This window comes from Cyphomyrmex costatus, unplaced genomic scaffold (genome assembly GCF_001594065.2).
Source record: "Cyphomyrmex costatus isolate MS0001 unplaced genomic scaffold, Ccosl1.0 scaffold18, whole genome shotgun sequence".
NCBI classification, from domain to species: domain Eukaryota; kingdom Metazoa; phylum Arthropoda; class Insecta; order Hymenoptera; family Formicidae; genus Cyphomyrmex; species Cyphomyrmex costatus.
This window is the reverse complement of record NW_017275824.1, coordinates 2,385,496-2,408,938: the sequence shown is the minus strand read 5'-3', so window position 1 is coordinate 2,408,938 and position 23,443 is coordinate 2,385,496. Positions and strand designations below refer to the sequence as shown.

The window sequence follows — 23,443 nt, the reverse complement described above, 5'->3', positions numbered from 1 at the left end:
AAAGCAAAGGGAATTCAAGAGTTCACGTTTTACATGTATCATCTATAATAGATTACATTTATTTGCAAGTTTGTAAAATAGCAATTATAAAATGACTTTTTAATATAAGTAATTAACAATAACACAGTTTTATAATTAATAAAATTTTTTAAAGTATACGTAATATATAAGTAAGCATTAAAATTGCGTAAATTTTCTAACATTATTTAGAATTTTGTGAAACTTATTGTAGCAGTAAAAAGTGTATTTACTCAATTATATTTTAGCGAAACCTTCACATTTTATATTTTAGATTTTTAATCAAAAGAAATCTAATCAATTTTAATGTATGGAAATAATGTAATCAAGATTAATGATTTTAACATCCGCGAGTAATTATTTTAATCAAATAATTACATTTAAAATTGATTTAAAAATTGCAATTAAATGGGACTATACAGTATCTTATTGTATTTGTTCGGAACGTTTCGAATTTAACTTTCTTCAGCCGAGAAAGAATAAAAAGTATGATGTAGTGAATGCTGTCACAGAACGCTTTTTTAACATGTTGTATGGCGGAATTTCTTGTGTCTTGTATATTTGAGATTGTGTAATGTCAATTGATTCTAACATTAATTCCACGATCGTTGGCGAGAAACCATCGGAGTTATAAAGTCTTATTTTTGTTAGTACTACATTTTTCACACACATCTAATTCGTTAGATATTTTTCAAGAAAACTTATATTTCTAATAAAAATCAATCTTTTACTTTCTAAATAAAAATTATTTTCGCTGTTGATAAACAGTACACTTTTATTGCAAAAAATATAAAACACTGAAGAAAAAAAATTAAAAAGTAGAATGTAAATGTACCACTATACAATATAAATATATATTGTATATATATAACTTCTACGTAAAATGTTATCCGTTAATTTTTAGATATTTACATTCACATGATTTGTATTTATACAACACATGAAATATTTGTCAGAATATCTGATGTTTCATGTTAAAATGTTACGTTAAGTATAAACTGGAACATCATGGATTCACGGCAGACCTAGTTAATTATAATATTATAAAGGATTATAATCTCATGCAGTCAATTTAATAAACCTCCAATTATATGGAATATTTATTCGCAGAGTTTATCCACGTTATTATTGTTATTGTATATTTTTAACAGAGTATTTCAAACATCGTATAATTGATTATGCTCATATGTATATTGAAAATAAAGTGTCACAGAGACTCAAACCAATAATAAATAAATTAACTTCAAACCTTTTATACGTAAAAATCTCATTAATGATTCTTTTTATCTTACAGCCGGCGAATGTAACTATTATTGGCGTTGAAAACTCTGTAATTGTGGAATAAAAGAAGAAAAATCAAAATGCAAAGAGGATTATATTCTCATTAACAACAAAAAAAACAAGACGGAACGGTCATGTCGTGGTCATACGCGACAAGTGCCTTGCCATCCTCCTCGATTACAATGTTAATGATGACAACACGATTAACGCCATTGGCACTAACGGCAAGTTACACGGAAGCTAGTGACTTTGTTGGCAACACCACAAAAGATATCAATGACGAGGAAGTGGAATATACGCCATACAGCGACCGACCAGAAACGTACATCGTACCAATCGTCTTTCTTTTGATCTTGCTAATCGGCCTCACTGGAAATGGCGTGCTTGCTCTTACGATCCTGCGACATACAAACATGAGAAACGTACCTAATACGTACGTCCTTTCGCTGGCACTTGGGGATTTATTGGCACGTAACATTTATATACAATATGTAAATATGTATATAAATTTATGTACACATTCCTTTTTACAGGAAATTATGTGATGCGTACAAAACTACTCGTACGTATATATATGTTGCAAACCACTAATAATTTAAGCGAAGTTATATGTTCCAATATACATTTTGGAGAATATTTCAGTTATAAATATTCTTCAATGACCTTTTTTTTTATAAATATCTTATTTTATACATTTTTTAGAATACTGATTACTATGATTTTATTTTTTGTATCAATATTAAGATTAGATTTTATATATATGTATATATCAAGCGCCAACTTTGCAAATAATTTTTTAAACAAATAACTTAGTGACAGATAAGGCTCGGAGATGTTTTCTTTGACATAATTGCATACAAATTTTTTTATCACTCGTGATAATTATAGTACTATGGTAATTTAGTAGAGCTTGCGTTTCAAGTCTGAAAAAAATTCGGACCTTAATTAAAAATCTACATTCGTAGTATATAAATTCACACGCAATTATATGGAAGCACCCAAGATCCAGCTTGACCATTACGGCCTGTTCTTATCGGTTTTTCATTTTTAAATATTTTTACAATTTTTATTTCCCTCCACTCTCTCTTTTTTGTCATTTTAATTATAAATTGTATCTATATATTATAAACTAATCAATATTTAATCTTAATGCACAATTTTAATCTCATGAAAAGAAAAATGTAAATGTCATAAAAACGATTAATAATAATAATCAGAAATTACATACAAAGTATGTATAAAGTTATTATGGTTTAAAATGCTAAAATTTGAGATTTCATTGCTTAACACATATAATAATAATTAATTTTGATAGATACAACAATATTATGATGATTTCTGAGATGTGCAAACTTTTATGGGCTTTTTAACATAATAAAATATATTAACTTCTTTTAAAAATATAATTCTTATCACAGAATACTATATCATATTAAATAAAAGTGATATCAATTATACGATTAACCTTTGTATTACCAAATTAAGTAAAATATTATAAAGTTTTAACATATAATATCACCCCCAATTTTTGACGAATAGTAAATGACTACTTCATCTTTCTATATATTTCAAAAGTTTTTTTTTTAATTCCAATACAATTTCTCTTTGAAAAGTATACAAATTTTGCCAAACAAATTTTATTATTATAAAGAAAATTAAAATAAAAACATTAATTTAAAAAACCATAATTTTATATACTCGTTTAATCTATAAAATACTAATTTTAACACAAAATACAAATATGTAGCTATATACAAACAAAATGTTTAATTGTTTTTACAGTTAAAAAATTTATTATCAATAATTTTATATTACACATATATATATATATATATATACAGCAAACATACACAACATATACATACACACATACATATATAGGATGTAAGAATATTTTGTCTGCAATTGAGACCTGTTAGTTTAGTTATCAGATTTAGTACACTAGTTACATCGGATAGGAGAGCAAAATCGATCGATTTTAGTATGACGTCGGTATACCTACTACATGTACGTACAGTGGCATGAGTTCGTCGATTCTCGCATCGTCGCTTCACGGTAAATCCTATGTAATGCGGATGGCTCGACTCACGCCTCTCAGCCATGCATACCAAACAATAGTATTAACGCGATCTAAAGGTGGTTCTTAGTCTGTAATATGAACTAGCTCTTATATTCCTGGAATTTCCGGTATCAGCTTCTTTGTTCGATAATCGCAGATTCGATTATCCCAGAGATTAAAATGCTCTGTTTTTATACGAAACAAGTAACTTACATTCCATTAATGTTACACATGATATGCATTGCGATAAGCTTATATAAAAGTACAGATAGTTGCTGCTTTTTAATAAAAATGTCTGGTATTGACGGATGCGGTCTGTGACAATACAAACTGCTCAAATATCAGATTTGAGGTTTTAACAGATATTGACAATAAAAATTGAAATAAAAACTACTAATCTCGAGCATTTAGTTTTAACCATCATCAAATCTCGAATTACTTTACACCACTGTATATTAATGCTATTTTCTTCTTGCTTTAATCGATTATTATTGCATAATTATCCAATTTGTCTTATAGGTAATAGTAACATGTGTCCCATTCACCTTTACCGTCTACATTTTGGATTCTTGGCCTTTCGGATTATTGCTCTGCAAATTCTCTGAGTGCGCGAAGGATATATCTGTCGGGGTGTCCGTTTTTACTCTAACTGCGCTGTCAGCAGACAGATTTTTCGCTATCGTGGATCCTATGCGAAAATTGCACGTCACAGGTATAAAACCATAGCTGCGTGATTTGGCATTTGTAGAAATCATGTGCGATATCATGAAGACAAATAACGTCATTATCATTGATCTAAGTAATTAACATTTTTCTCAATAAATTATAATAAAAAATTGCGTATATTTTGTTATAGAGATAAATAGAACTTGTATTCTTAAGTAATAAAAATAAAAAATTAAGTCGATAATTAAATTAAATTATCTGATTATTTATTCAAGGTAGTGGAAGACGAGCAACACGTTTCACTGCAATTATTGCGGTCTTGATTTGGGTTTTAGCTATAATATGTGCAATTCCGGCTTCCTTTTCGTACATTAGAGTCTTCAAGGTTAATCGGAACGTAACCTTTTGCGTAAGTCAGATTATCATACTTATAACTATCTCGTTTCAGACCTAGTCCGTAAAGTGCATCATTAACAACCATATGTAGAAGCTAAAAAATGTATGACGTCCTTTTCTACTTTATAAACCAGTGTAGCAATGATCTAATGATTTTAATATACGTATGTATCATATAATTCAAGGCATGTTATCCGTTTCCCGAGGAGTTTGGGCCAAATTATCCAAAGGTGGTACTAATATGTCGCTTCTTCATCTATTATATTATACCTCTCAGTATCATCGCCGTTTTCTATATATTGATGGCTAGACATCTTATGCGAAGTACAAGAAATATACTTGGCGAAATGCAAGGCCAGGTAATTTGCATACGTGTGTTTAATTACAATTTATTCATAACATACAGTGACATTAAGGCGTTTCATCAAAATTTAAATTCAGAGTTCTCTTTCTGCACATCTATATCTACTTTTATCGCTATTCTTAAAGTCCGTCTTATCACTCAAATCCATTTTAGTGCAAAATTTACGAGATTATTATAGAAATAGTTTATACAATAAACATTAAGTATTCATTTGTGCGCATATTAATACATGCCGTATTTTAGATAAAGCAAATACAGGCCCGTAAAAAGGTGGCAAAGATGGTAATGGCTTTCGTAATTGTTTTTGCTGTTTGTTTTTTCCCGCAACATGTTTTTATGCTGTGGTTTTACATTCATCCAACTGCACAAAAAGATTATAATGCCTTTTGGCACTACTTTCGTATCTTGGGTTTCTGCCTTGCTTTCACCAACAGCTGCATCAACCCTATCGCTCTCTACTGCGTAAGTGGTACTTTCAGAAAATACTTTGACAGGTAAGCTTAAAGTTTATAGAATCCATCACAGAAGCGACAAAGCGATGAATGTCATGAAACATTACAATTTTAAAAAATTAAATGAAATTTTTTTGCAAAAATAACTTAAAGTTTATAAATATCATTTTCTGACTTGAGAAAATCTTTATATTAAAAAATGTATTATAACACATTACTACTTATTTAATTAAACCAAAATATCTCTCTCTTTTAAACTCCCAAAATTTCCTTCCTCGGAGGAACAGAACTAACAATATTACGGGATTAAATCGATACTCATTTGGTTGATTACATCTAAACAACTTTGTAATTTGCGTTAGATACTTGATATGTTGCGCCACGAATAAAATACGGAGACGACATCGACGATCATCGGATCTAAGCTCACGTGGACGAGGACCAAGTTTTTCACTTGTCAGTTCAAGAAAGAACTTGGGCGATTCTCGTCGAGAACAACGATCTGTGATGCGCCTCTCTATTATGGCCGGTAATATACGACCTGCGACTCCGATTAAAGAGCAAGAAACTACTATCACTCTGTCGGCGTATCCAAATGGTGTTAACGAGTCATTAAGGAATCAACGAATCTCGATAGAACCAACCGTACGCGATCGATTAGTTCCTTTATAAAAAAAAAAAACAGACATCAACGTCATATTTCTTATAATCATAAAATAAGTTTTGTGTCACTTAATATTGATCAAGTAAAATTATATTTTTGTAATATTTTCTTACAATTCAAGTTTCCGATTGTTGAATTGTGATATATTATTAACAATGGCTTCTAAAAAGTAGTAAAATTGTTCGTATACCAATTACGAGTAATAAGTATTTGGGTTATTTAGTGATATCACATATTAAAGTGACGTTTATTGTTCCTTGGTGCAATTTAGGATAATATTACGCAAATAAATTTCTGTCAATGCATTATATGTTTAGTCATGTACAAAGAATCATATTTAAATATAAAACATTAATAGAGTAGTGGATTAGCGATAAATAAAGTAAAATAAGCTGACTCCGTATGCTTTTATGAAGAATTATATATTGTTTGATCAATAAATACTACATTCCGCCGAATAAATTACAGTATTAGAAGCTGCAGCTTCAAAGTGAAATATACATGAGAATTTAAGAGAAATTACTAAAAATGTACTGTTATTTGTTTAGAAAAATATATACATAAAAAAAGCAGTAGAAGATAGATAGCATAATAAAGAAATAAAAAAATTGATCTCGATTGTATATGAGAGAAATAAGAAATTTTAAATCAATAAACAAGTTATATTTTTATGGAATATATCTATGTAATTAATGTTTATGTTAGTTTTTACTTGTAATATGTACAAAAACAAAAGATTTAAGAATCTATACTGGCTGTTAATACAAACATTAAAATATGTGCAAATCAAATAAAGAATATTGTAAACTGAAAATAATATTTGTATAAATATTAGGTATAACATGTTTAATTATAAGAAAATTCTTCTTGTAGCATGATAGACAAAGATATTACTAATTATCATTTCCACGATAATTATAAAATCTTAATTATGTTATTGTTTCTATGCTATTGTTTTACATATTATACGTTCGTAATCATTTCATTCGTTATTAGAAAAAATTTAAGAGAAAAACTGTTTCTTCAGTTTATTCAAGAGATGTTTGAATTTTATTAAATAAATGTTCCGTGAAATGAAATATCTATATTTGATATGGCACTGATAAAACAAAAATTAATAGCGCGTACAAAAAATATACTACAATTAATAATATTCGTTTCGATCAGATTGTGACATATTCTCAGTATTAAATTTTTATTCCAACGTTCAATAAGGTACAAACAATAAAGTTATCGTCGATTTCTAACAGTTATTCTTTAAAATATTTATTCATAATATTTTTTTATCTTTTACCGCCTTATTAATTGGAACGCAAAAGAAATCGTGAATATATATAGGAACATCAAATTTACAAGCAATGTCAGATTTTTTTCAGCTTTAAATGCATAACGAATTTTTGTAATAAATTTTTCTACAAAGCAAATAAGTTGCTAAAAATTAATTTTTCTACGCCTATAAGATTATAATTAGCAATGTCTTTATATAGAAAATTCTTGTTTACAGATATAATTAAATTGTGCAACCTGTAAATATTCGTCGTAGAATTGCTTTCTGTTCAAAACCGAAATTTGCATATTTCTAAAAAAAGTTTATTACACGATCTAACGGCTTTGTAACAGAACAGCTGCAAGTACATTACATTTCTATGCAAATACCTATTTCCATACCCTTGTAGCCCTAACTAGCATCAAATCACTTTTCTCAAAGAAGAAAAAAATACTTCTCTTTTAAATCTCTGATATTAGTACTCGACTCCCACATAATTAAATTATATTACATAATATCTTATATATTGCACAATATATATATATGTATATATTACTTCGATATTTTATTTCTTAAGTAAAATATCAATAGTTTGTAGTAAAGGAACAATCAATATTCTTTCAGTAAGACAAAACTAACTAATGTGCAATATAAATGATAAAGCTATATCCTTTTTATGATATCGGTAGCAATTGTAAATAATTGGTAGCGAAACAAAGAAAAGAACAGAATTTGTTGCTACATATTATCGTTTATTGGATGTTCAATATTTGATATTTTTCATCATCGGTAATTTGATAGATATTGTAGATATAAATATGAAGAAAGCTAAATTATTAACTGTTAGTGCATCACTGTTAACAAATATCTACACATAATATACACTTGTGGATTAAAATGATTGAAATACGTTTGTTTAATTACATCTATTTTTCTAAAAAATTCCTTCTTGAACAGTACATGGTAAGTTTTTATCATACTGTAGGTAAAACATTTTTTATAAATATTTATTTACTAAAACTCTTATATGAAACTTTTTCTTGGCAATTTCTGTCAGTAATCTTTTATAACAATTTTAATTACGATTCTGATTATTTTAATTATTTACTTTGTTTCTATATAAATAACGTAATAATAAAGAAAAGAAAAAAAATTATACAAAATATAATTCTTTTTTCTGAAATACTGAAGTAAATTAAAATTCTATTAACAAAAAATTATCTAACCTAATTTTTTGGGGTGAAATCCATCTATTAAAATAAATAATATTTATTGATCTTGTGAACTACATAATCGACAAATACAAAGAGTTTGCAATAGATGGCAACACTTGTACTGCAATGATTTTCACACAAACTTGTAGTCCTTTATGTTAAATTAAAAAAAAAAATTAAATTAAAGATCCAATCACAATAATTTAAAACAATAACCAACATAATAAAGGATCTAAAATTTTATATTTTTATTTATAATTTAATGTAAACAAACAAAAAAGTTTTCATGAAAACGGAATTATTATTGTTTTTGTATACAATTTTAGCGAAGATAATACTTCAAAGGCAGAACGAAGCAATTACGTTTTGTCTTTTTTGCGATTTTCTTCAAAACAAAGTAAAATCAAACATATCTCTACAGGATTTTTTTTCTTATTATTAGTTTATCGATCCCCTACATGCTCTCAAAGTTTTGACATTTAAATTCCGGACATCCTGTGTAGTTAAATAATTCTTACATATAAAAATATTCACTTCGGCTTTAGCAAACTAGGACGCGTGATATTAAATTCTCGTACTATCGCAAGAACTCTGACGCGCCATCCTCCTGAAAAAGAAACTCCCTATGAGCATTCGGATCAAATAATAGCGTGACATGTTCCATTTGCATTTCGCATTTTTCATTCGTTACGGCGTAGCAGCAATTTCATGACCAGAGGCATGCCATTAATTTCAATAACATTCATAAGTTTTTTATCAAGGCCTTTTTGCATGAGAGAACTGCGTTACACAATTTAACATAAAAAGTTATCAGATCACCATTATACAGTTTTAATAAAACTTCCAAACTTCAAGAAAATGGAAAAATATGCTCCATACAAAAGCACACGGTTGAGCCTGGAAAAAGCTGACTCCAAAGCTTTTTCTTGCAACTTTATCGAATCGGTGGCGTGAATGGTTAAGAGGGTAGGAACTTGTTAACCGACTGATTCAGATGGACAAAAGCTACCTATTCCAAGGGTAGCTCTTTATGGGATCAAGACAACCACAATGTTCAGTTCTCGCATTGTCAAATATTCTTTCATCAGTTCCCGTCATTGCTTTCTGGACTTCGTCCACCGCAGATGAAGAACCATTTCACTCAACATATATCACAAAAAATCCTAATTAAATACAAACAGAAATTGAATTAATCAAATAGCATATCATGCAGTATGTATATGTTTTTTTTAAATATAGATAGCATTTTTCAAATAAGTATTATAATAAAAAAAAATACATACTTTTATAATAACATAAAATAAAGGTAGAATAACTGTGTATGTGTGTATAATAATAAAATTACTTAAACTCTTTTAATGCTACAATAAGTGCAAAACGCAATAAGTAGCGAAATGATACAAATCAATCCCTAAAAGCGATAGCGAAGAAATTTCCTTAAGCTTTTCCGAAGTAAATATTTTTCGTCAGAGATTACTACACATTTAGAGCAAATTATTTGCATCCTACTTCCGTGTAATATTTAATGGATTATGCGACAATGTCACGCAAACGCGCGGCCTAGAGTATGATAGCATTAGAGAGTAAGTCACGAAAGTGAAACACGCCATGCTATTATCGTCATTCGAGCAGAAGGAAATCATTAAAAGACAATGTTAAGTGTTTTTATCAACGATACTTACACGATACTATCACTATGTGCATTTTAAAAAGCATTTATCAAAATTTCCACCACATTTTATTATATGAATAAGACTTTAAATAATTTGCTTTAAATATTTACAAAGAAAATACTACTTTCGACAAATTCGACAAAGAGTAATATTTTATTAATTATTTACCCTTTTCGTTGAGTGCTCTATACATTTCAACTCTTGCCAATAATTGTTCCTTCAACACATAAGCGAGTTACGTGAATGCCGCCCACAGCGAATAATGCTTAATGAATGGATGTAAATTACATGCACAAACAGCATTATGTTGTTCGTAATTCGAATTATTCGGATGAATAGATTGGAACTTTTCATCACCGCCGCCGTGATTGCTGACGGTAGCTCGAAATATTGGAACATTTTCAGAAGAATTTCTTCGCTATAGCGACGACAATTGCACCACTACCACTATCGGATCCCTAAGGATCACCCTGGTTCGAAAGATTACGGTCGACGTACTACAGTATTTCGATGGAATCGTTCTCACCGCGGTGAAAAACGAGAACCCCGATAAGATTGCATCCGAGCAAAGGAGGGGATGCCATGATATATGTGCCTTGCTCACTTGAAGTCACTTGATTAATTATTTTGAGAGAAATCTTGATGAAATTATCGTTCCCAACATATATGTATATATCTTTTGATTCATCATGCATGATTATTTTGAAACAGACAGATGTCAGAAATTCGCATTCACCATCGCATTCTATATTGCAAAAGAAGTCTCTTTAACTGACGACAAAAGTCGAAAATTCTCTCGGGATCGCAACATGGCAAGCAACATCATTTAATAAAATAGAATGTAATATCCGATAAATTTATTACATCTATACGATATGATATATTGACTGGCAATTGTCGAGTATGTCGCATATGTTATACATATATTTTAAATATATGTATATAAACTAAAAGAATATGTTCAAAAAATAAAATTCTTATACTATATATGTCGCAAATAAAATGTTTCGCATCATTTTCTTTCTGTAAATTTTATCACTCGACCGTGAATGCTGCCGTTTTTAACCGGAGGTGAACAAGCGGAAATACATAAGACATTGCCAACAGACTGGTCCAAACTATCTTGGAAACGTCGTTCCGATACTTTTTAGTTCTGTTTGAATAATGACGTACGACGGAACAAAAACAAGATATGTTTTTAGATTTTACTGTTTGAAGATATATTAGCGAAAGATAAGCATTTGATAAATAGTGCAAGACAAAATCACATAACTAAGAATTAAAAAAAACTCACTAATTAACTCATTAACGATTGGTATAAAAGAGTATTATACATATTCAAACTTGCCGAATTTATTTAGGAAAATTAAAGTGCTTAATTAAAAATTTGCCTATAAACTATTTGAACACAATGCTAGATGTTCTATGTTCTGTTATACGTATACATATTTTAAATATATGTATAACATATGCGACATACTCGACAAGTGCCAGTCAATATATCATATCGTAAAGATATAGTAAATTTATCGAATAATACATTCTATTCTTTACGTGTTCACATTAGAATTATGATAAAATAGCTTCAGCTTTTATTTATGATAAAAATGAAAGTACTATATGTATTACTGTATATTGAATATTCTATATAGAATTCTATATAGAATTAAGCAAGAAATGAAAAATAAAGTGATGAGGAGAAACTATAAATACATAAGATTGAAAATCATGCTATTTGTACGTGGTAATTGATCTGCTTCACGGCCATCCGTGAATAATCCGAAATAAAGATATTTCAAATAGATCGTGCCTCTACTTCTTTTCGTATCTATTTCTTACGTCAAAAATATCTCACGCTATTTTTTTTATTATAGCAAGCGTGAAAGTATTCTTGTCGGTTTTTATAGCAATATTGAAATACTTGATGCTTAAAATTGTGAAATTTACACAAAAATGTTATTAGGCACTAAAACTCGTTTTGATTGTGAATATGGCCTTTATTACTTATTTATATTTAACCAAGTTTTATGTTATAAAAAATTAAATTCCTTTTTAACTAGTTTCTTTTTTAGAAAATAGTTAATTTGTGATATATTAACATTTTCTAATTCTATAAACATATATGCCTTCTTGAAATAAAATAAGTAATTTACACATTTTTTAAATATATTAATCTTTTTAAATAATTTAAATAATTATTAATATTTATATATATTATTCTACATTATAAATACAAATTAAATTGGATTAAAATAACGAAATAAGAAAAACTGAAAATAACATTTATCTATTTATCATCAAATGTACTATCTGTATTCGAATGTGCACAAAACGCAAATATAAAACATAAAAATGTAAAATATGTAAATAATAAATAAACTTTATGCAGGATATCCGTTATAAACTCTCTCATCATTATATAATAATTCAAAATCTCCTATTTTCTTTTAGTTTGTCTATCTCGTCTTTATCTTTCTTCGAATTAAATCATGACCTAGATATGTTATAAAAACAAATGAATTCTTATATAAAATAACGATTTATCTTTTTTCTTTTTACTTTATGTTTTATTTATATATTAAATTAAACGTATGAGATTGTCTATTAAAAACATATGTATATATTTTATTAAAAATTACATTTATAAAAATTCTAAAAAGCTTAGATTTTATTTCTTGTCAAGTGTAATATAAAAGTATATGAATCTGTAAACAAAATACTTCAACAGTTTATACATCTTCGTGAAAACATTTAAAATATAGAGAACAGTTAGTGTCTCAAGAATAAAGATGTGTTTTGTGCAGCAGTAGAGAAAGAAAATATCCACCGGTAAATGCACTTTTATGTATAGTTACTGTCTGATCTTTTTTTACTTTAACAGTATTTTTCAGTGTCACAAAGCGTGTCGGACTAAGTATCTTTGTATTTGAGCCAAAATACGTCTTCACACTTATGTAATTACAAGCAAAATTTTCATGTAAAAATTTTGGAAAATATGTATACACTACACACATTTAATCCGCACGTAAAGACTCGATTTAAAATTGATACACTTGCAGATAATACGTTTACCATACTACAAATTTGTTACATTTTTATTACTTTACTACTGTGTATGTGTGTATTTAATAAAATAATACACAACTATCTATATTATTTTAAAAATATGTATATCTTGAATATATTAGGAAAACTTATGTTTTATATATGTTAGAAAAACCGAAAGAAACTCCGGTTACTTACCGTAACATTAAAAATTTTAAACATTATAGTTTCAATAAAGGTCCAAAAATAAAAACAAATTGCATAAATAAAAAGAGCAGTGTTAAATATTTTCGCTAATTTATTCTAGCTATTATAAGATAACGAATTTGTGAGACAGATCGATCTCTATAATACTTACAGATTTAATACCTTAGATTAAAACAAAAGTTAATTTGACATTCATCATTCCGCAACAGCGGAGTTATAACTAGAACGTCATTACTGTGTTAGTCTGTATAATTAGATTAAAACAAAAATCTTGTAGTTATTCCGTCATTGTCTCCAATGTTTCCCGAGCTTTCTCCTTTCAAATTCTTTCACTACATTCATTCATACAAAACTTATTCATAAAAGCACAACATTATACTTCCGACGTTAATCGATATAAGTATTCACGCAAAATAGACGGAATATTACTAATCAATACATTCCTGTCAATTGAATTATTTGAACCGGATGATTCGTGTGATATTCCGCGCTTCAAATTTGAAAAACAAACAACGATTTTTATAAAGCCTACAGTTTACGATGCATTTTTCTTGCTGGATTGCTTAGGTTTTAATATACATTACAAAAATTGCACTAATAGAATATAAAATAGAACACAGAATTTCTAGTAATTTACTAAAACGTAAGTAATCTTGCTGAAAATCTCTAATATATGTAATATATATATATATATAAATATATATATATCATATAGATGTTTTTTAATTATAAAATCACTAGACACTTTCATGCATACGTTGATACAAACTGTATTCCAATCACCGTAATCGTCGACACGTAGACTGTGTTCCAAATTTATTACCTGCTCTGTATATCTATAGTTTACGTTACATGCACTACAGACTTTCAACACTGACAGTGAATTTTGGAACACAGCCAGCACTACACATCTGTACTTAGCACGAAGGATACTAGTCGGCTGTGTAAGCTTGCGTTTTCTAGTGACAATTACATATTACTAATCGCGGTGGCTGGAAACGAGGTCAGAGGATGTTGGGTGGCCAGCATTTTTGCTTTTTTTTTTTTATTCAGTACAGGCGGAAAAAACTACGTTTAATTGAACTTTACCCGAAACCACACGCACAATGTACACATTCTGTTCTAATTGAGTCGTGTACAATACACTTTGTACACTTCTGTGTACGTTTAAGTCATGTGATAAGCAATTAAAAAATATTCTATAGAGTTTTCAGTATTCATTAACATTGAATATTGGAACATAGCTATTACGAAAACGCCGAGCGTGTAAACGTTCTCACGCAAAATGTGATCACCTTGGTGAAAATTTTCTCAGAATTTCTCAGAATTTTTAAATTAGAAATATTGTTAGAGAATTTTCAGAATTCACAAATTCTAAGAAAAAAGTTTTCTCAGTATTTCTGAAAAATGTTTTAATTCCTATAAAATTTTTGAGAATAATTTTCACCTGATGGACAACAATTATCAATCCATACATTTGCTTAATTCTTATATACACGACATACAAAATATCGATTAACTATTGTGTTATTTAAAAAAAGTTCATGCTAATCATTGAGTTTTAATTAGTGAGTATGTATACGTAGTCGTTAAATCATGTCGCACGGTATCAATGTGAAATTGCCGTGGCAGCGGCTTCCAGTATTTGGATCTTTTGACGGTTACCGAAACGTGTTGCAAGTGTACACTATGTACAGTGGATCGGTGTCATTAGCACGCGATTAATTAGCAAATTACAGTTGAGATTAATCCTATATCGTGATATATCAACCGTGTGACGTAAATTCGGCGTCGCGAATTCAAGTCGATATGCTGAAACATTTGTTCACTTACATCTATCGCGCCAATGGTCAGTAAATTAACCTTATTTTCGCAAGTGTGATATGCAGTGATATGCAAGTGCCAGGCAAAGACAATGAAGGAATCTGTACGAAGGAAGCAGGTCTAGGAGACATTGAGCATCGGAGTATCCACAGGATAGTTAAATATTAAATATTTGTTACTCTCGGTTCGATTGAAATTAATAGTTTACATTCTTTGCATCATTGCGTAATAAAGCATCGCTGATTATTTAAAGAAATATTTGAAATGTTTGATTTAAAAAATATTTATAATACATTTAAATAAAAAATTATACGTAAAATTTGGATTATTTGTATGAAAAAGCTAAAAAATTATGAGATTCTTATCTTAATATTGTCCAAAAAATTTTATGTTTATCAAGTACATAGTAAAATAATTTGTATTTGTATTTCTATCAAAACCGTTCTTTTTTAAAGTTTTTATTAAATTTTTAATATAATATACTCAAATGTTCATTTAACATGATTTAGTTGCGTTATTTGAATATTTTGTATTAACTTTGACATTTCTTACTTAGTGTCGAAATAAACACAATTTATGAACAAATAATATAAAAATAATGTAGTTTTTTGAGAATATAAACATAAATTCTGAAATGTATTCAAATGTAAATTCTAAAGTATATAAATGACTAAAAGATATGCTATGGTAATATATACTATAAACATTAATTTTTTACTAAAGAAAAATACGTTTTCCTAATTTTCTTTAAAACTGTGTCAAAGGTTTATATTTTTTGTATTAACTTTACGTATGTTTATGTTACTTTTTAGTATATTTCTGTTATATTAAACTTGAATAGATCGTTTGGAGCACGTGAAATGGATCCCAAACGTGAAATTATGTTAAATTAAACACAAATTTTTCAGCTCTGTATATACTTCGAAAATAAACTTTTTGAAAAGTTATACAGGGTGTCCCATTTTAATCTATCGGTCGAAATATCTCCTAAAATACGCCAGCTATAAAAAAATGTTTCAAATAAAAATGGAATGGTGTCGAGGGGGACACATTTTAGTCATATTGTTTTTTTTCTAAGTGGAGGCGCTAAAAAGATATGAAGGTCACCTCTTATACTACTTTGAATAATTACTGAAAAAAGGAAGAGCACAAATAAAAGTTTCAGGTAATAATTATTTCCTAAAATATTAATTATTGTGACAAGTATATTGTTGCTATATATATTGGTTTAAATACGTTTATGCTTTTTAGTCAAAGAAACTTTCGTTTTAAATCAAGATACTATGAAAGAATATACATAAATAGATACAAAACAAAGAGATACATATATTAAAAATAGATAAATTAATATATTATTAGGTAGATGCGCAAGATCCTATAGATCTGTTATCCTAAGATGGCTAGAACAAATTATAATAGTATATCGATATTTAATCCTGGAATCGGTCGACATTTGTTGATTTATTGTGTGTACGAGTATACCCAGTAATGAGCTCGTAAAATAGAGCTCATTATATTGGCCCATTATTTATTAGTACTGTTTGGTATCTTGCGATACAACAGAATAATTACGAGATACACCAATTACGTGAAATCGATACGACAAATGCACAGGCATAAACAAAAAATAGAAATGATTTCGTACGTAAAGTAAGTTTGGACAAAAATTTTAAATAATGATGCAATTATCCGCAAAATTAATAATTTGCAAATGTAGTAGGAAATATTATTTTTATCCTTTCATCGAGCAGTTATGTGGAAATAAAATTTTTTTAGAAAATTTAATTGAAAAAAATATCATACCGATACGATCTAAAATTGTTTGATCAACATTAGATGTATTATAAAGAATTAAATTCTTTTATTGCTCATAAATAAATAGTAAAAAATGAAAGAACAGAAAGAGAAGTGAAATAAAAATGTAATAAATAGAATAACTATTATATAATAAAAGTTAATGTTTTATATCTTTAGAGTTTTAAATTACATAAAGCTTTTATTCAAATTTCTTCGTGGCGTTTTAATTTTATAGATAAAAAGAAAAAACAATACTATAAGTAGGTATAAATATATACTATAGGTATTTACATAAAATAGAGTAAATATATAAAATATGATAAGAAAAGATTGTTAAATGTTTCAATAACTTTTTTCTCTTTCTATCTTTTTCCAAACATCTCTTTAATAATATTTAAGATCTGCGTTTAGCCTCTTTATTTTATTCTTCCAGAATAAAATATAAATTGGTAAAAAAAACAGTATGCACGAAGTTTTATACAATTTACTACAAATAAATTAAAAAGCTTTTACAGTGTTTCACACAGCACATTTCAATTAATATCTAATAAATACACGCGATTTAATTAATTTTACCTTAATTTTTTATTATTATTTTTTGATAATTTGATTTTATTTCTTTTAAAAAATAAAATATGATACAGAAATATCCTCGTACAATAGAATTTTCTATTTGTGATTAATTTCACAGTTAAACAATTATCAATTGTATTTCCAAATGCTTATTGAAAAATATTATATTGAAAATAATTACATCATCACATATTATACTATCGCGAATACGTAAATATACACACATAATTTAATTTAAAAAAATTAGTCTGTAGAAATTATTAGAAACAATTGCTAAATAAATTTCACTTGCTATTCAAAATATCATTTAATTTGTCAATTTGTGACACATAAGTATGAAATTAAAGAAAGCAGCAATTATTATTATATACTGTTTCAATATATTTTGATGCAAAATAATTGATTTTGATGGAAATTGATCTTAAATATTGGATATTAATTATAATTAGTAAGTCATATGTTTCAATTTTAATAATTTGAAAACTTAATGTAAAAATATTAATATGAAAGTTAAAATTTTGAATACACATAATTTTAGATAACTTATTAAACTATGTGAAAAATTTTTCTTTAAAAATAATTTAGATCCTATACACACGCACACACACACACACACATATATATTTAAATATTTAACTTCATAGTTATAGTTAGATATGTTCCTAATTGTTCGAACAATATTGAGAAAGTTTATGTTTTGTAATAATCGCAATATATGCAATTATAAAAACTGCAATTTGTTATATATCATTAAGCAATACGATAGCTATTAATTTAATATAACTATATTGATTTTAAATATACATATATACACTAAAAAGACGTAAATATAATAATAAATGCGAGATATGTATAATATTAAATAAAAAGTAATAAAACGTATATTTTTAAAAAATACGAATGGTTTATCTTTTATTTAATTGAACTATTTGTTATCGAATAAGAGTAAAAAATGATCGTGGCTACATTTTTAGTCAACTTTTATTTCTAATTTATAGAAAGATTAAAATCTTTAGAAAATTTTCAACTGTAAGCGATTAGAATTGTCTTTTAGTAAATCTGCTGCATCTTTTATTAATACTATTTATCCGTCACATTATTATTCGCAATAGTTAGACTTTTTTAAATCTCGAAGTAATTTCATTAAAAGTATATTTCATTGAATGTTAAAAAATATAACTTGAGATTCACAGAGAACAAAATTATTTTACGTACATTAAATGCATATTTAAAATTTTTTTTCAAACACATACTATATGTTCTCGTAGTATTCAAAACTTTTTCATTAGAATATTTGGAATATATTAAAGTAGGATAATAAAATATTTTTATTATTTTTCTCGAAAACTTCTTATGAGTATACATGTAATAACTATGTAGAACTATGTAAAACTTCGTGTGCCCACTTTTCTTTCTTCGCAAGCTTTCCAATACACTATAAATACATCTTTCATACTACCGTATCATAAATAAAAACAATACGATCATGCGGTGCATTAAGTATTGCAATCTCGTCGATCTCAGCCCGCACATTCGTATCGCGTTCCCATGTGGGTTAACGAAATCCCCATCCGCGCGAGCGACCTACCCCAAAGTCGGCTTGCGGCTGAAATCCGTCCATCGTTGGGAGAAAGAGAGATCAAGAAGACTTCGCGCACTCGAGTAGAACTGGATCGCACGGAAAATCTTAATTTGACATCCGCGCACACCAACACCTTGAGTTTCCGCGGATCTTTGCTTCCCTGCGCCCCCGTCCCTGCTTTCTTCCTTGAGCGGCTTTACTCGCCCCTATCGGCCTTCCCTTGGCACCTTCCCTCTCCCACCTGCAACCACCCGCAACCCCATCAGGAGCGAAGGAGCTCCTCTGGCAGTCGGTTGTCGGCTTCCCTCGACTAGGGACATGCGCAGCGACTCGCGGAACGGCAGGTGCGCGCCGCGCCGACAACCGCGAATCGCTTAGTTTCGAGTAAGCGCATGATTCGCTTCTGCCGCTCTGTTCTCGCTTCGAGACGAACCGACCCGCCAGTCGTTCGCGACTCTGTCTCTGATTCGGTTGTTCGCTCCTCGTGCTAATCTCGTCATCAACGTTTTCTCTTCCGGTCCTCTTACGAAATCATCGAAAAAGAGATTATCCGTTGGTGACGATCACACGGTCGCGGATCCTCTCACCGTGGAGAGGATCGTCTGCTAGAGCCCGTCAGCTGTCAACGCCCTGAAACAGGGAAGACCCATCGACGCTTATCGAGCGCACGTGTTCGTTCCCTTGCTTGCTTCCTGTCAGTCTTCCTCCTCTCCTCCGTTGACAAACACAATTTCTCCTTCAAAGGTGTTAAACGTGTTTATCCAATTGTTTTTTTTCTCGTTCGAACATTCGTCGCGCGTTGTTTACACCCCGATTACCAATTCGATGAGGCGATTTTCCTCTTACGATCATTGAATCGCGCAGGTGCTGATAAAAGTATATCAATCGTGCTAATAAAAGAACAGTGAGTTCCCGCCGATTTCACACCAATTCGCGACGGTGATTGTGGATTACTGTGATTACTTGGTGAACGCGTACGGTGCTCTTGATGAATGTGGTGTCCTAGGAAAGTTTAAGCACGTCGGTATTCCGGCATCCCAGGTGGATCCCTCTCGATCATGCACCGAGGACAGGATCTCTTCCACATAAGTGTAGGAATGCGAGCGGCCACGGCGGTCGTCTTCCTGTTTCTCTGCGGATTCATCGTCCTACGCAGAGTCGAGGGTGAGTCAGCGACCTAAATTTCTCCCTCGAGATCGGCCCGCGAATAAATCTGGGATTACCGCTAAGAGTTCTGTGAACTACCTACACATATGATGCATCATATGCGTCTGACAGGTACTTGTCTAAACAAAATGTACGAACGTGGCTGAATATCGTGAGATATAAATCCAACGCGCAGTCTAATATACCGGAATAAATAGAACATAAAAGAAAACTCGAGAGAGAGATTTCCAAAATTATTCGAGATTGAGCTCATATTTCACTTTTATTGCTCCGAAGTAAAGATTGCGCCTTTTAAAAATCTTGTTAAAATAATTATCGCTGTCATTTCTCGATGTAGAAAACGAAGCATTTGCACAATATAAAAATAAACTCTGCCGTAAAATTTACTAAACTTGCCATGTCCATAAATAAACGGATATAAATGGCTATGACGCTGAATATTTGCAGAATAGTTTTCTTCGTAGCTTTAGTCATTCTTAGTTTCCATTGCTGTAACACGCATATATATGAATACTTTGACAAATTTTAATGGTAAAATAATAGTAAAAACGCGCGCGCGCAAACAATGCACAAGAAAGTCTAATTGTGTAATGTTATAATATTTAAATAAAAAAAAAATTTTTATGTGTATAAAATCTTTATTCAATGTAATTACAGTTATATTTTCTTGATACTAATAATTTTAATAAAAAGATTGACAAAAGAGATGACAAAATCTTAACATTAAAAACATAATATTTTGATATTACATGTTTGCGTATTATAAATTAAAAAATAAGTATGTTTATGATGCCATTGTAAAGCAAAGAAAGGAACAGAAATTGTACATATGTTGTCAAAATTGTTCGCGTTTGACGAGAATTAGGATAGAAGAAAATGTACAAGTCAAGAAACAGCGTCAGACTTCTTAATGCCTGTCTGAAGAGTTGAAAAGCTCGACGGAAGGAAGCCGGCCGACGGGTGGAGAAAACAATAATGCTCAGCGACCAGAAATTCAGAGAAAAATGCTTTTATACGCGAGTATAATTTCCCCCGTGGAAAAGCAACGTCCGGTTGTCCCACCTGCGATTCAGCGAAACGAGATTTTAATGTTGCACGAACGTGGCGAACATTCGCGCCGTTGCTGCAACTCCTGGCGTATACTAGGACGGGGACCTCGCGTGTTCAAGGCCGTGGAATAATAGCCGCCACCCGTCGCGCACAGCCCCCGGATGTATGCACGGCCATTGAAAATCAGATGAAAGGGAAAGAAACGGACGTGGTATCTGTACATCTTGAGGGGCTGCGGGAAAAATTCAAGTCGCACGCCATACACCGCGTTTACCGCAACTTCAAACTACACGCGCCCACGTTATTCGATACGTTGTATATATATATGCACCATCGTGCTCGTAATCAAACCCCCGATCGAGTGAAAAAAGCCTGTCCCCGATTGCGCATCGCTTGTGAATTTGCGAGGGGAAAGAGTGGAAAATATTTTCTCATCTCGTACTTCTGCGTTCCAATCTCGAACCTGTGTTATTACACCTCGACGTGTTGTACGAAAGTGCAAACCGAGATCACGAATTTTGCGAAGATCGATCAACTACCTTTTTTACGAGAGAAATACCATCCCTGCTTTTATCCTGGAGATCTTATACAGAATCTCTTTATACTGTACGATGTTTACGCACTGTTGTAAACTATACTGGGATAACTTTTCTATTTATATTTAAAATCAATCGTTTTGTTTATACGTTATAGTAAAAAAATATTATCAGAATTTAAAAATAGCGATATGCAGCTAGTACATCAATATATCGCATGCGATGAGCGGGCTCTTTAAATATCCGTGGAGAATAAATTTACACTGATCCTATCTATGCTATTATACACGATGCATACGTAGATATCTGGTACGGAAAAAAAATGTATAAATCGTCGCGAGCTGCTTTCGTCACTGATGTATATCTTTGCATATAAACGACATCCTGAAAATCACTTAACGCCGTTTTGCGGTGTTAGTACCGTAACTTTTGTTGCACGAAACAATTTGGAACTGTGTACGCGCTATATATCATCGCGTGTCATTGATACGTTCAGGAAAAGATTACCTCTATAAGGTATTAAATCACAACTAAAATTGCAAGTGAAATAATGTACAAAATAATACCGCAACCGTCAATCATGTACAAGTACTTATAATATAATAAAGAAACATTTTAACGAATAATTATTTACGGAAAACTTTAATATAATATAGGAATATTCGCATATCATTGTCAAACTTTTTAAAATGATAAATATATAAAGTATTTATTATTAGAAAAATAATAAATACTTTACGGATCTCTAAACTGATTTAATAATTCTTTCATCACATTCCGATGAGAATTAATTAATTTATATGACACAGTGATATCTTAAAATAAAATCTTAAATGCATTATATAAGTCTATTGCGCTTGCACGTCGTGCGCGTAATTACGTCGGAAATGCTTCAAATTCTAGTAATCTGAAAGCACGTCACGTGTTGGCCAAGTCCCAAGCAAGTTCTAAATCTGTGTGGTCGCTTGCTTGGAAACAAATATAATACGGTAGGCCGCGAAACGCGTTCGTATGTGGCAAACGCACAAGGAAAGCAAGTGCAACAGAAGCTTTCTAAAAGCGGCGACGACCGCATGGAACGCGATATGTCGTATCCGCATAGCAATAATACACATTCGTTTAAAGTAACATAAATTACAAAAGTTATATTACTTATTATTCCATAATATACACTGCGAAAAATATTCGGTCGAAAATGGACAAACCATACAATAGATTCTGATCATATCGATCAGAATTCCAGTCGAGATGACCAAATGTCCAAATGATGATTGGAATTCTATTTGATATGATCAGAATTTATTGATTCATTCATTTTCAACCAGAAATTTTTCTCAATGTACAAAATTAGAAATTGAAATTCGCCAAATTTAGCAAAAAATAATATATATATATGTATATAACATATAATTAAATATAAGAATATATAAGAAAAAGATATGTAAAATTTATTCATAGATTTATATAAAATTGTATTTAAAAAATAAAGTACTAATTTCATGAAGTTTATATATAATTAAATAATATTTTCTTTATTAATCCTTCAATTTAAAATATTTAATTTTATTGTTTTAAAATTATATAATGGATATTTTGTTTCTCTGAATG

The 23,443-nt window shown here is 29.8% G+C and overlaps 1 protein-coding gene across 1 annotated transcript; it reads left to right on the top strand.

Moving 5' to 3' along the window:
- Window positions 1–1,367: 1,367 nt before the first annotated feature.
- Window positions 1,368–5,909, top strand: LOC108772182 (neuropeptide CCHamide-1 receptor). The gene is made up of 6 exons (XM_018537671.1): window positions 1,368–1,766; window positions 3,878–4,070; window positions 4,300–4,433; window positions 4,606–4,779; window positions 5,028–5,278; window positions 5,599–5,909. Exons 1-6 carry the CDS (start codon window positions 1,434–1,436, stop codon window positions 5,906–5,908), a joined length of 1,395 nt encoding a protein of 464 aa, XP_018393173.1. The 5' UTR covers window positions 1,368–1,433; the 3' UTR covers window position 5,909.
- Window positions 5,910–23,443: the final 17,534 nt, after the last annotated feature.

Coding starts and splice junctions, on each gene's coding strand:
- LOC108772182 (XM_018537671.1), top strand. CDS start 1,434: ATGTCGTGGTCATACGCGACAAGTGCCTTGCCATCCTCCTCGATTACA. Junction 4,434..4,605: donor ATCGGAACGTAACCTTTTGC/GTAAGTCAGATT, acceptor ATATAATTCAAG/GCATGTTATCCGTTTCCCGA. Junction 4,780..5,027: donor TTGGCGAAATGCAAGGCCAG/GTAATTTGCATA, acceptor GCCGTATTTTAG/ATAAAGCAAATACAGGCCCG.